Below are 11,345 nucleotides of genomic sequence, written 5' to 3'. Positions count from 1 at the left end.
CACAGTGAAGACACACCTCCAGAAGTCCCAGCAGTAGTTTTGATTGGTCCGCCAAGACGTCAGACTCGCGCCAGTTTTTGCAACGAGAGCAGAGATCTGCCGAGGAGGATCAAGTGAATGAATAATAGTATCTTTCGCCTGTAAACTATATTTTTAAATTAAGCAATCGACTTCGTTGCTTATTCCGATTAAGCTGTCCGACTTCTGTTAGGATCAGTTATCATGGCTCCGAAGGATTATTCCGCGGAAAAGGGTAATGTTACGTTTTCATTGAACAGGCTGATTTGTTTCACGGCTGCAACAAGTTGCCGGATCTTAAGAATTTGCTCATTCTCAATGGGTCTAAGCGATCCAGAACCTAGTTTAAAACCAGTGTGTTAAGGCTACACTCCGCTTCACTCTTATGCAGAAACGAGCGAGTTCAAGGCGATATCTTGTTTTATCGCCAAAGTTATATCCTTGAGTAAATCCCATCTTCACAGTTGGGAGTTGTCCATTACTATATATATTAAATGGCACTGGTATCGTTTATCATTATATTGTAGAATATTATTTCAAAGTTAAGTTGACTAAACTTTGATAAAGTTAAGCGTCATATGTTACATCTGTTGTCGGTGGGTTTTCCGAGTAAGGAGACCCGGATGAGTCTCTGGGAAACAAAGGACAGCGCGCCAGTCGGTGGCACGTGGTCCACAGCCTTTAAAAGTGTCCGACATTAAAGCGGTCCACACGGATGTGGCCGCGGAGTGTATTCCGACGTTATACATCGCACTCGCACTACATAACATATTATCGAATGCGTTTTCTTGAGTTCTGCTAATTTTGCTCCAACTTCCTATTTATTGTCCTGGCCGCCTAGCGGTAGCTTCCTCTTGGATAGCCACCTAGTGTGAGCTTCCTGTTTATTGTCCCTTAAGCAAAGCAATTATTATATCATTATATGCCTAACCGTAGCTTCCTAGGGACGACACCTAAATATGCCCAACATTAGTAGAGGACAATTGTAGCTATCTATCATAGGCTTCGTATTTACTCTACAGTTGTGCTGCTTTGGCTACTTAGCGATAGCTTCCCTATTGCTCTCCTGTAAGCTAGCGTTAGCAAATTCGGGTTGGCTGGCTGCCATTACGATATTTTAGTCCACATCTATGGGTATTGTGCTAGTTTTGTTACGTGTCTAATATATCGTCCACTTTAAATGATGTATTTATACAAATAAGACCCCACATCGTAAGGAATAAATGGTTGCATCAGTATAAAGGCGGTTTCTGAAATTTGGAGAAGTTTCAACGGGACTACTTTATCAGCGCAGGGATCGCGAAGGGTTTCTGGGTGACAAGGCACAAAGCCATGTGCTGCTTTGTTTACAATAACATCCCCGAGCATAGAAAAACATTTATTCAACATGTAGACATTTGGCTCCTGTCCGGGTAAAAGCTAATTTTATTTACATGCAGGTTAACTATTTCGTGTGTTCAATCTATTATGAATGTTGGGACTTGTTCTTTTTACGATAAGTAGGTATATTTTTGCTTTTCTAAAAATGGACTCTGAACTGAGTGCAACGCTTGTTATGTTTACACTCGTATCCGTTTGGTTTTCTTCAGAAAATAATTCCAATCGCACGCCTTAAACTGAGATTATTTTTCCTCTTAATAACCAATCCAAGCACGCTTTACATGTGCAAGTACTTACAGTAAGCAACGGTGACTCATCGATATTACAGTGTGCCGTATCACCTAAGAAAGGGGGTCGACGGTGGGACAACAAATTAGCGCTTCAGTCTTTAGGCCCGCTGGTGGTGTTATTGTTGATCCAGCATTTTTTGCAGGGCCTTTTTATGTTCGATAACTACATAGTTAATGTTTGGCAATGTTAAAAAAAAAAAAAAACAGCCATGGCCAACTGAATTCCAGTCGGGTTAATTGTGATTATTTGTGTCTGGATTCTTCTTTTAGAGAAATGCAAGAAGTTCCTTCAGGAATTTTACTCTGAGGATGACAATGGCAAGAAGGTGTTTAAATATGGAGCCCAGCTTGTAAGTATATTCAAACCTAAAATTAGGTTAATTTTTCAAGTTGGATGTCATAATGAGAAATAAAATCATAAGCCTTAGTTTGATTGGAAGATGTAGGAAAATACATTATAATGGCTGCCACTAGTTTCATCCCCCCAAAAAATTGGATGCCTTCATTATTTTGTCAAGGGATAGCATTAATGCATTATATGTCTATTTATAGGTTCAGTAATAGTTTAATTTATTTTATATTTGGTTTGCTGCAACATGGATCGTAAAGTGTTAAATGAGCTTAATAATAATCTTGTCAGTTGGCCCAAAATTGATTCTGCTGTAGAATTTATAAATTTTCCCTCTACAAAATCAACCAAATACAACATTCCTAGTTGGATCATTTATGCAAGGCTATATCAACACTGCCATTGCAACAAATGAAAGTGTTAAATATAATACAACTGTTAATGATTTATGAATGATGATTATGATGATATTAATAATGTGTCTCTGGGTGTGTGCAGGTGGCCCTGGCCCACAGAGAGCAGGTGGCGCTGCATGTGGACCTGGACGATGTGGCCGTTGAGGACCCGGAGCTGGTGGAGAGCATCTGTGAGAACGCCAAGCGCTACATGGGCCTGTTCGCAGACAGCATCCATGAGCTGCTCCCAGAGTACAGGGAGAGAGATGTAAGTGATGGGGTTGGGGGGGGGGGAAGAGGAGGAATCTACAGTTCCGTATTTAAAAATACTTGGAACACAAGTGTTCACTAAGCTAGCACTTTGTTTCCATCAGATTGTTGCCAGAGACTCGCTGGATGTGTACATTGAACACAGGCTGATGATGGAACAGAGGGGTCGTGACCCTGCAGACACCAGGGATGCTCGCAACCAGTACCCCGCTGAGCTAATGAGACGTTTGTAAGGTCACTTTTCCAACAGATAACTTAATTCTGCCCTCTAGTGACCTCCCAAGTGGTATGGTCACCCCAGTTGTATGATGGAAAGAACCCCTCATTAGTGGACTTAACCAGCTAGTGGGCTCCAGTTGGGTAATTTACCCGTCATACATAGTTTTGGACCCTCCCACTTGTGATTTCACCGGTGGGTAGGCTGTTAATGAAAATCACCCATGCCTATGAAACGGGGGGGCCCTTTAAACATAACTGACCACTTCTTGTTTTTCCATCCACAGCGAGGTGTACTTCAAGACCCCCGAAACGTCCAAGCCTAAGGTGGTCCGGGACGTGCGCGCCGACAGTATCGGCCACCTCGTCTCAGTGCGCGGCATCGTGACCCGTGCCACCGAAGTCAAGCCCATGATGGCCGTTGCCACCTACACCTGCGACCAGTGTGGCGCGGAGACCTACCAGCCAGTAAGACCCGTCCTTAAGGGTTTCCCCATCAGGACACGTAATGGCAACCGCCGTCACAAAAATATGTGCCGCTGTTTTCCACAAAAAAAAAAAGAGCAAAATATCTGTGGCTAAATTCGATTTCACCTTATCTGCATTAGTGTTACATGCTTGTCGACCCTCAGAATCATTGTCTCAAGAGCCACATCAACCCTTTGTGTCTGTGTTGGTCACATAACGCAACCCGTATCCCTAACAACACTGTCACCTTCCTCCAGATCCAGTCCCCAACCTTCATGCCCCTCATCATGTGCCCCGGGCAGGAGTGCGTGACCAACAAGTCAGGGGGCCGCCTCTACCTGCAGACCAGAGGCTCAAAGTTCGTCAAGTTCCAGGAGCTTCGCATCCAGGAGCACGTAAGGCCCTTCAGGGTTTTTTGATGGAGCCCTATCGGTATAGTGGCAGGACGCTCTAGTAGCTAGGGTTTCTGCTCCCAGCCAAAGAGAACTGTTTCCGAACCCACTGCGCCCTTATTGACCTGTGGCTGAACGGCTTCGTACGCAAGCGTCTACTGAACAAGACGATGATGCTCTATAAATGTTTACTACCTACTTGAGCTGAGTGCTTTCTAGAACAAAGGGAAAAGGTTTAACTTTATTTTGCCAAGAAGGGATATTTGCATTTCACGGCAGCAGAATTACAAAGCAATGGAATAATTCTAGATTAAGTAAAATGTCAAAAAAACAAATAAAAAGGCCCCAATAGGTGCATGGCGTAACTCCTTCTCTCCTCTGTGTGGATGCAGAGCGACCAGGTGCCCGTGGGGAACATCCCCAGGAGCATGGCGGTGTACGCCCGCGGGGAGAACACGCGCGTGACCCAGCCTGGCGACCACGTAGCCATCACCGGGGTCTTCCTGCCCCTGCTGCGCACCGGCTTTAAACAGGCCGTCCAGGTACGGGCTCTGGAACCTCTGGTTTCATACTTATTTTGGGTTGTTGGCGCTGGGTGCTCTGTGGGAAGTAGCTGCAGTGTTGCTTGGGGAGGTGGGGTGATGCTATATCGCTGAAGGCAGAGATTTTACACTGGGAGGGAAATGTATTCAAAGAGCCCATATTGTACCACCAGGTTTGCATTTCAAAATTGACCCTTTAGGGATGTTACAGGTTGGCCTGGATTTGCAGATTTAGGCTTGGTAGATCAGTCCACTTGGTATGCTGGCCGGTCTTTGGACTCGTATTGTTTTGAAGTGCTTTGTCATGACTAATTCATCACACCTGGTGGTCAAATGCCCCCTGTTTAATACTGTAATTGGTTGTGTGACTGTTGGTTTCGTCCCCTCATCCTGTCCCCAGGGTCTTCTGTCCGAGACGTACCTGGAGGCACACGGCATCACGCTCATGAACAAAACTGAGGATGACGAGCTGGGGACCGGTGATCTGAGCGAGGAGGAGATGCGTGAAATCACTGGTATATTGGTATTTGTATTAATCCCAGCTAAGCATTGGTGTCTGGACGCCCATCTAAGGGCTGCAGCGTTAGTTTACACCACTTCGTCTCTGGAGCCCAAGCGAGAGGTCCCACATAGGATGGTTCCTCAATCAGAGGTCCTCCACTTTAACGTACGATGTGCTCTGCTGCGTCTTGCAGCCGACGGGTTCTACGAGAAGCTGTCGGGCTCCATCGCCCCGGAGATCTACGGCCACGAGGACGTCAAGAAGGCCCTGCTCCTGCTGCTCGTAGGGGGGGTGCAGCAGGCCCCCAAAGGCATGAAGATCAGAGGTAACGTCCAATGGGAAGATAGTCTCTAGATGGAGAATATTCAGAGTACTTTACCCATGTCGGGAACATAGATTCAGTTACAAATGCTGTGCAACTGTGGAAAGGAATGTCGATAATCAAAATGTACATTAGATTGGATATTATAACGCTCAAAGGTACGTTATATGCCCGTGAATGATTTGAAAGGAGCAAGTGACTCGAGGTTATGTATTGACCGCTGTCTGTACGTCAATGCACTATGACAATCTAGAAGTTACGTTATGTCTTTGGAATGCATTGTGTGCACATATTTATGTTTTTATTCTACTTGTTTCCAGGAACCATCAACATCTGTCTAATGGGAGATCCTGGTGTGGCCAAGTCCCAGCTGCTGTGTTATATCGACCGCCTGGCTCCTCGCAGTAAGTTGGTGTTCATCGACAAATGGCGGGTCTGAGATTTTTAAAGTCCAACCCACTGCCCACAATGCAGTATTTAAATTTAAAAAGGCTATATGCACGCAGTACTTCCGCATTGGTCTCAGAATGCTTTTGCAAATCTGGCTCCGGGGCTACTGAGATTCTAGAACGGCAGTGAGCAAACCAGTGTTATATCTATGGTTGTTATCGTGTCACACCTAGTTCACCAGGTGTTTGTTGGAGTTGCCGAAAATATCCGTCAATGATGTGAGAAGGATAGTCTGGGCGGTACACAATGGTGGTAGCTGCTGGTGCTGCCCTTCCGTCGTTGAAAGGACACTTTTGTTCGATTGCAAGCCATTGTGTGTCTACCATGCTAGTGTGTTTACATCCCTTCTAAAATCTTTGCTTCGGAACCGGAACCGTAGAGGCATTCTGAGACCAATGCGGAAGTGTTGCGTGCATAGAGCCAATTCAATGGTAATGGTGGTTTGTTATGAGTTGGAACATGGGCAGCAGTAGTTCGGGAGGTAGAGCAGGTTCACCTGTAACCGTAAGGTTGCTAGTTCGAAAGGTTGTAAGTGTTGAGGTGTCCCTGAGCAAGACTACTCCCCTAACCGCTCCCGGCATGCTGGCTGTCTCCGTGCACGGTCGACACCGCCATCAGTGTGTGAATGTGTGGGTCAATGGTTGTAAGTCACTTTGGACGAAAGCGTTTGCCAAATGCGAAGGTAATGTGTGTTAAATGATGGCCTCTTTAGCGCAGCCCCTCCCCCCCCAGCTGGCGCTTCACGGAGCGCTACACGAGCCACCTGCTGACCACAGCCTCCCCGTGTCTCCCCAGGCCAGTACACCACGGGCCGCGGCTCCTCCGGCGTGGGCCTGACGGCGGCCGTCATGAAGGACCCCCTGACCGGGGAGATGACCCTCGAGGGAGGGGCCCTGGTGCTGGCCGACCAGGGCGTCTGCTGCATCGACGAGTTCGACAAGATGGCCGACGCCGACCGCACGGCCATCCATGAAGTCATGGAGCAGCAGACCATCTCCATCGCCAAGGTAAACACGCGTTGTCTTCTTGGCTGCCTATTATTGTATTCTCGAATCGGCATCGTTGTATTACTTTATTTTTTTTTAAGCACCGAAAATACAGAGCATGTCACACAAACATTTCACTGCACATCCTTTGAGTATGTGGGGAAAAATAAAAGCATCATATTTCCCAAAGTATCACCCTAATGATGAGAGAACCTTATTTTTGAGTTCAGCTCTGACCCATCGGTCTCTGCCTCCAGGCGGGCATCATGACCTCCCTCAACGCCCGCTGCTCCATCCTGGCGGCGGCCAACCCGGCGTACGGCCGCTACAACCCCCGCAAGACCCTGGAGCAGAACATCCAGCTGCCGGCGGCGCTGCTGTCCCGGTTCGACCTGCTGTGGCTGATCCAGGACAAGCCGGACGCCGAGGCGGACCTGCGGCTCGCCCAGCACATCACCTACGTGCACCAGCACTGCCGGCAGCCGCCCACCCACTTCACCCCAATCGACATGAAGCTCATGAGGTGAGCAGGGGGGGCAGGGGGGGACACTCGGTGGCTGGGTGTGTCTGTGGGACTCATTGAAAAGAGGAAGAAAGAGTTCCCAGACCCCAGACCAATTGACATTGTCTGATGGTAAATGGGCTGCATTTGCATAGCGCTTTAATCCAAAGAGCTTTACAATAGTGCCTGACATTCACTTATTCATGCACACGTTCACACACCGAGGGGGGAGTCAACCATGCAAGGGGGCCAGCTCGTCGGGAGCAGTTGGGGTTAGGTGCCTTGCTCGGGGACACACGGCTAGGAGGAGCCGGGGATCAAAGCAGCAACCTTGCGGTTAGCAGCCAACCCGCTCTGCCTCCTGAGCTACTGTCGCCCATCCCAGCCGTGATTGGGTGTCCACGGATTGACCGCCTTGTGGTGTCCCCCCCCCCCCCCCCCCCCCCCCCCCCCCCAGGCGCTACGTGGCCCGCTGCCAGACCAGGCAGCCCATGGTGCCTCAGGACCTGGCCGAGTACATCACCGCCGCCTACGTGGAGATGAGGAAGGAGGCGCGCGTCAGCAAGGACACCACCTTTACCTCGGCCCGAACCCTGCTCTCCATCCTCCGCCTGTCCACTGCACTGGTGAGCTCTGGCCCTAGGGCCCGGTGGGCTGAGGGCCCCGTGGGCTGAGGGCCCCGTGGGCTGAGGGCCCGTGGGCTCCGTGGGCTGAAGGCTGAGGGCCCGGGGAACTTCCCTCGCAACCTTCAGTGGCTCAACAGATCACTGCTCTCAAATGTTTATTAGGAGAACGTTTCTTGTTTATTATGCTCTCATTATTGAAAGATTTATTTTTGCCGAAGCGTAGTTAAACAAGTTCACCCTTGTTTCTGATTTACTTAGAACTCGTCTTATCTGAATGAATATTGAATTCATGCATAACATCCTGCTGAGTTCTCATTAGTCTTGACGTTGTTGACTGGTTGTTCTAGTTTGGTGAAGTGTTTGCTAAAGTGCTTATAGTGCAGGTAGTATTGATACCTGGCCTACCGCCCTGTAAGCACTTATCTCAAGCGCTGGCACGATAGTCCTCTGTTTGGCCAGGGTGACCCCCTCAGCCTACCTCAGTGGAACGTCTGGGATCATCTTGTTCACATCTACATCGAAGTCCTTCATCGGCTAGACTTCTGAAAGCGTCATCAGTGTGCCGATTCGCTCCTGGGTGTCAAAAGTGCTGTTTGTGCAGGTAGAAGAGTCACTCTTCCTACTGCAAAACCAGCACTTAAGGCACACGGGTTAGCCATGTTCTACGTCTGAATGTCCACTAGGGGTGCACTGCTGTTTTTTGGTCTCCGAAAGCAAAGAAACACTTGCCTGACTTATAAAAACAAACCATAAAAATCAAAGTGTGTTTATCAATGTTGTTTTTTCGCCTGGCCTTCAAGCTGACATCAGGGACTGACAGGTTGACTGGAGTTGTAACTCCTGAGACCATGAGGGTAAGCCATGGTTCAGACGACAACGTGGCGGTTCCGGTCAGCTTTGCAGGGTGGGCAGTCAGCCTGGGTGCCTCGGAGCCGCTGTGCAAACCCATGCAAAACTGACCGTGGCGGGACCCAATGCGCCCGAAGTCCACGTGTCCGCCGGGCTCTCTGTGTGCGTGTTGACCCTCTGAGAGACTTGCCGGTGTTGAGAGGCGGAGACTCGGGCAATTGCCAGCCTTCCCAGAGGGCATTGCACTTGTCTCGGTCTGACAGTGCCGGCACAGCGCATCCCCCCCAGCAGAGTTGTGACGTGTCGCGCCGTCACCACTGATGGTTTAAACGGGCCGCCGAGTTATGGGATCTGACCCGCTGGACACTCTTTTGCAGGCGCGTCTCCGCAACGAGGACGTGGTAGGGAAGGAGGACGTGAACGAGGCCATGCGGCTGATGGAGATGTCCAAGGACTCGCTGCAGGCGGACAAGTCCGGTACCACCAGGTCAGTGTTGGGGCACGTCTTTGGGCTGGAAGCTTTGAGTCTGGTTTCATGGTCGGGAACGTGAGACCTGGGATCAGGCACTGTGTTGATGACCATAAAGGTGCACAGTGTAGAATTAAGCGTCCTGCGTTCCAGTCCGTTGACTCTACTAGACCGCGAAGGCAATGCTTCCTGTTCACACAGGATACCCAAAACAAACCAAAGCCCTTCAGTGGTTACTTAAAACGGCCTCTCTGCGTCACAAAACTCACACAACTGGTTGGGTTATTTGAGATGGCATAATAAACTGTGTAGACTTGTAATGCATGCTTGGATACCTTAACTTCCTAGCCCGCCCGTGGCCATCAGCTCATCTGCCCCACTCGGCTGTTTATGAGCACCCTCTGCACTGTAACACAAGCAGCTATTTTCCTAAGAGGAAGTCGTAAAAGCCGCTCTTTGTTTTTTAACGGTTTGCGCTCAATGGATGCTCATGCTTCAGCCAATCGTCTCGCGGCTTACGAACACTGTCACGCGTAAACATTGCTCGGGGATCTCCCGGTGCTAATGAAGAAGTGGAAGCTGTGTTAATAGCATGCAGACAGGAAGTTCGAGTCCAATGCCAGCAGCTGTCTGTCTGCTATTAAAACCGGTTTTGGCCGGAGGGCATTCATGCGACAATTACATTTTATGCTGTGTTCCATCTTTATTCACTCTAACCAAGTATATCCACGTTGGTTATTTCAAACAATCTTGTTTTTGGCAAGATGTTCACCTCTGCATCAGCTCATTTAACGACGTGCAGCTACAAGAAGCCCACTGCAGGCCCCTCGGGGGTGAAGGCTTCTGCTAGTGATGCTTCCATTCAGGGCCGCCTGCCTATGGCACCGCTGACCCCATCAGTGAGCTGAACCCCTGGCGTCTCCTCCTCACTGACCTCTCTCCCTGTGCTCCGGTCCTCCAGGACGCAGAGGCCGGCCGACGTCATCTTCTCCCTGCTGAGGGAGCTGGCCACCGAGGGCAAGGGGGGGCGCGGCGGGTCCGGAGGCGTGGTGCGCATGGCGGACGCCGAGCAGCGCTGCGTGACGAGGGGCTTCACCCCCGCCCAGTTCCAGGAGGCGCTGGAGGAGTACGAGGAGCTCAACGTTTGGCAGGTCAACCAGGGCCGCACCCGCATCACCTTTGTGTAAGGAGGAGGAGCAGCAGTACTCCCTGGTGGCGCCGCTACAGCCCAGTGAACGGCCCCTCCACAACGGACCCTTTTAACTGACTCCCACAGTGCTCTACAGTCGGCTGCACTGCTTCATGTTGAGCGAGACGCGTTGCAGCGGTGCAACTTTGTTTCCAATGCACAATTAAAAATGTACGTCTTGCCGATTACGTATTGGAGCAACGCAATTTGGACTTTCCACAATCCTAGCACTTCTTTCATTAGATTTGAGGTAACAGTTGATACTTGTAAATATGTATTTTGAAAGCAGTGTATGGAACATTGACAAACAATGTTATGTGTTGGCTGTGTTTTGGATGGTTTTGCTTCGCTTGTTGTAGGATGCTGAATATTTTAGCAATGCATTAATTGATTTGTTAATAAACTTTGGTTTAACAATGAGGTACAGTATGACTATTTTTACAGCAGAGGCTTTTCAAGATGGCAGTTTTTATATGGGCAAAACCAGCTGTTTAATGGCTGGTTTTGCTGTGTAGACAATAATTCCTGCCTTGTTGACTGTGTGGACATGAAATGCCATTACACTTCATCCATCCCTGATACTAAAATGTGTTAAAGTCCTTATTTAAAAATACCATGAATCTAGATTATGTTCAATTAAATTTATGAATTCTATGAAATTATGCCTTTGGCATTTGTGTGCTGATATTTTAGACGAGCACTTTAATAACTCCCGTTAACAGCTACACATGTACACATTCGCTGGTGAAAAGTTGGTGGGAATAACTGCGATTTGCAGGAAAGTTTAGCAACATTAGTGTGAGGAATTTCGTTTAGATAAGGCCTCTCCAATTTTTGCGGCTTTAAGGCTAAAATAAGCGATTTAACTGAACATGCACTTTATGAATGTTGCCGTATGGAAGGGTTTCTATTTCTTTTTTTGGCTGGGAGACTAGTCTGCAACATTTCTGAGATGCAGGTCTTGTCCCAGCAGGTGCTGCTCTCCCTGTAGACTTAATGAGGAGTTTCCATTTGAAGTTTGGGCTCTTTATTGCTTTTCTCTTCCACTCCAAGGCGCTTTAATTCTTAATGGGCACCAGAAGCCCATTATTACAAGGAAGGAAGGGCCCAGGTCTGGGTTTTAAAGGTAG

General features: G+C 48.7%; 1 protein-coding gene across 3 annotated transcripts; it reads left to right on the top strand.

Annotated features, from left to right (window-relative positions):
* The first annotated feature begins 83 nt into the window (after positions 1-83).
* Positions 84-10,636, top strand: mcm7 (minichromosome maintenance complex component 7). 3 transcript variants are annotated; one of them, XM_079744273.1, is made up of 15 exons: positions 84-253; positions 1,959-2,038; positions 2,536-2,700; positions 2,807-2,931; positions 3,206-3,386; positions 3,644-3,781; positions 4,171-4,320; positions 4,721-4,835; positions 5,016-5,147; positions 5,465-5,548; positions 6,390-6,601; positions 6,838-7,103; positions 7,540-7,708; positions 8,935-9,044; positions 9,988-10,636. In XM_079744273.1, exons 1-15 carry the CDS (start codon positions 223-225, stop codon positions 10,211-10,213), a joined length of 2,184 nt encoding a protein of 727 aa, XP_079600399.1. In that variant the 5' UTR covers positions 84-222; the 3' UTR covers positions 10,214-10,636. The 3 variants fall into 3 exon arrangements, with proteins under 3 accessions (XP_079600399.1, XP_079600401.1, XP_079600400.1); XM_079744275.1 differs by lacking the exon at positions 84-253 and adding an exon at positions 1,251-1,430; XM_079744274.1 differs by lacking the exon at positions 84-253 and adding an exon at positions 1,421-1,517.
* Positions 10,637-11,345: the final 709 nt, after the last annotated feature.

The sequence above is a fragment of the Pollachius pollachius genome (genome assembly GCF_949987615.1).
Source record: "Pollachius pollachius genome assembly, chromosome: 10".
NCBI classification, from domain to species: Eukaryota; Metazoa; Chordata; class Actinopteri; order Gadiformes; family Gadidae; genus Pollachius; species Pollachius pollachius.
The sequence above is the reverse complement of the archived record's forward strand: the minus strand, read 5'-3'. Positions and strand labels throughout refer to the sequence as shown.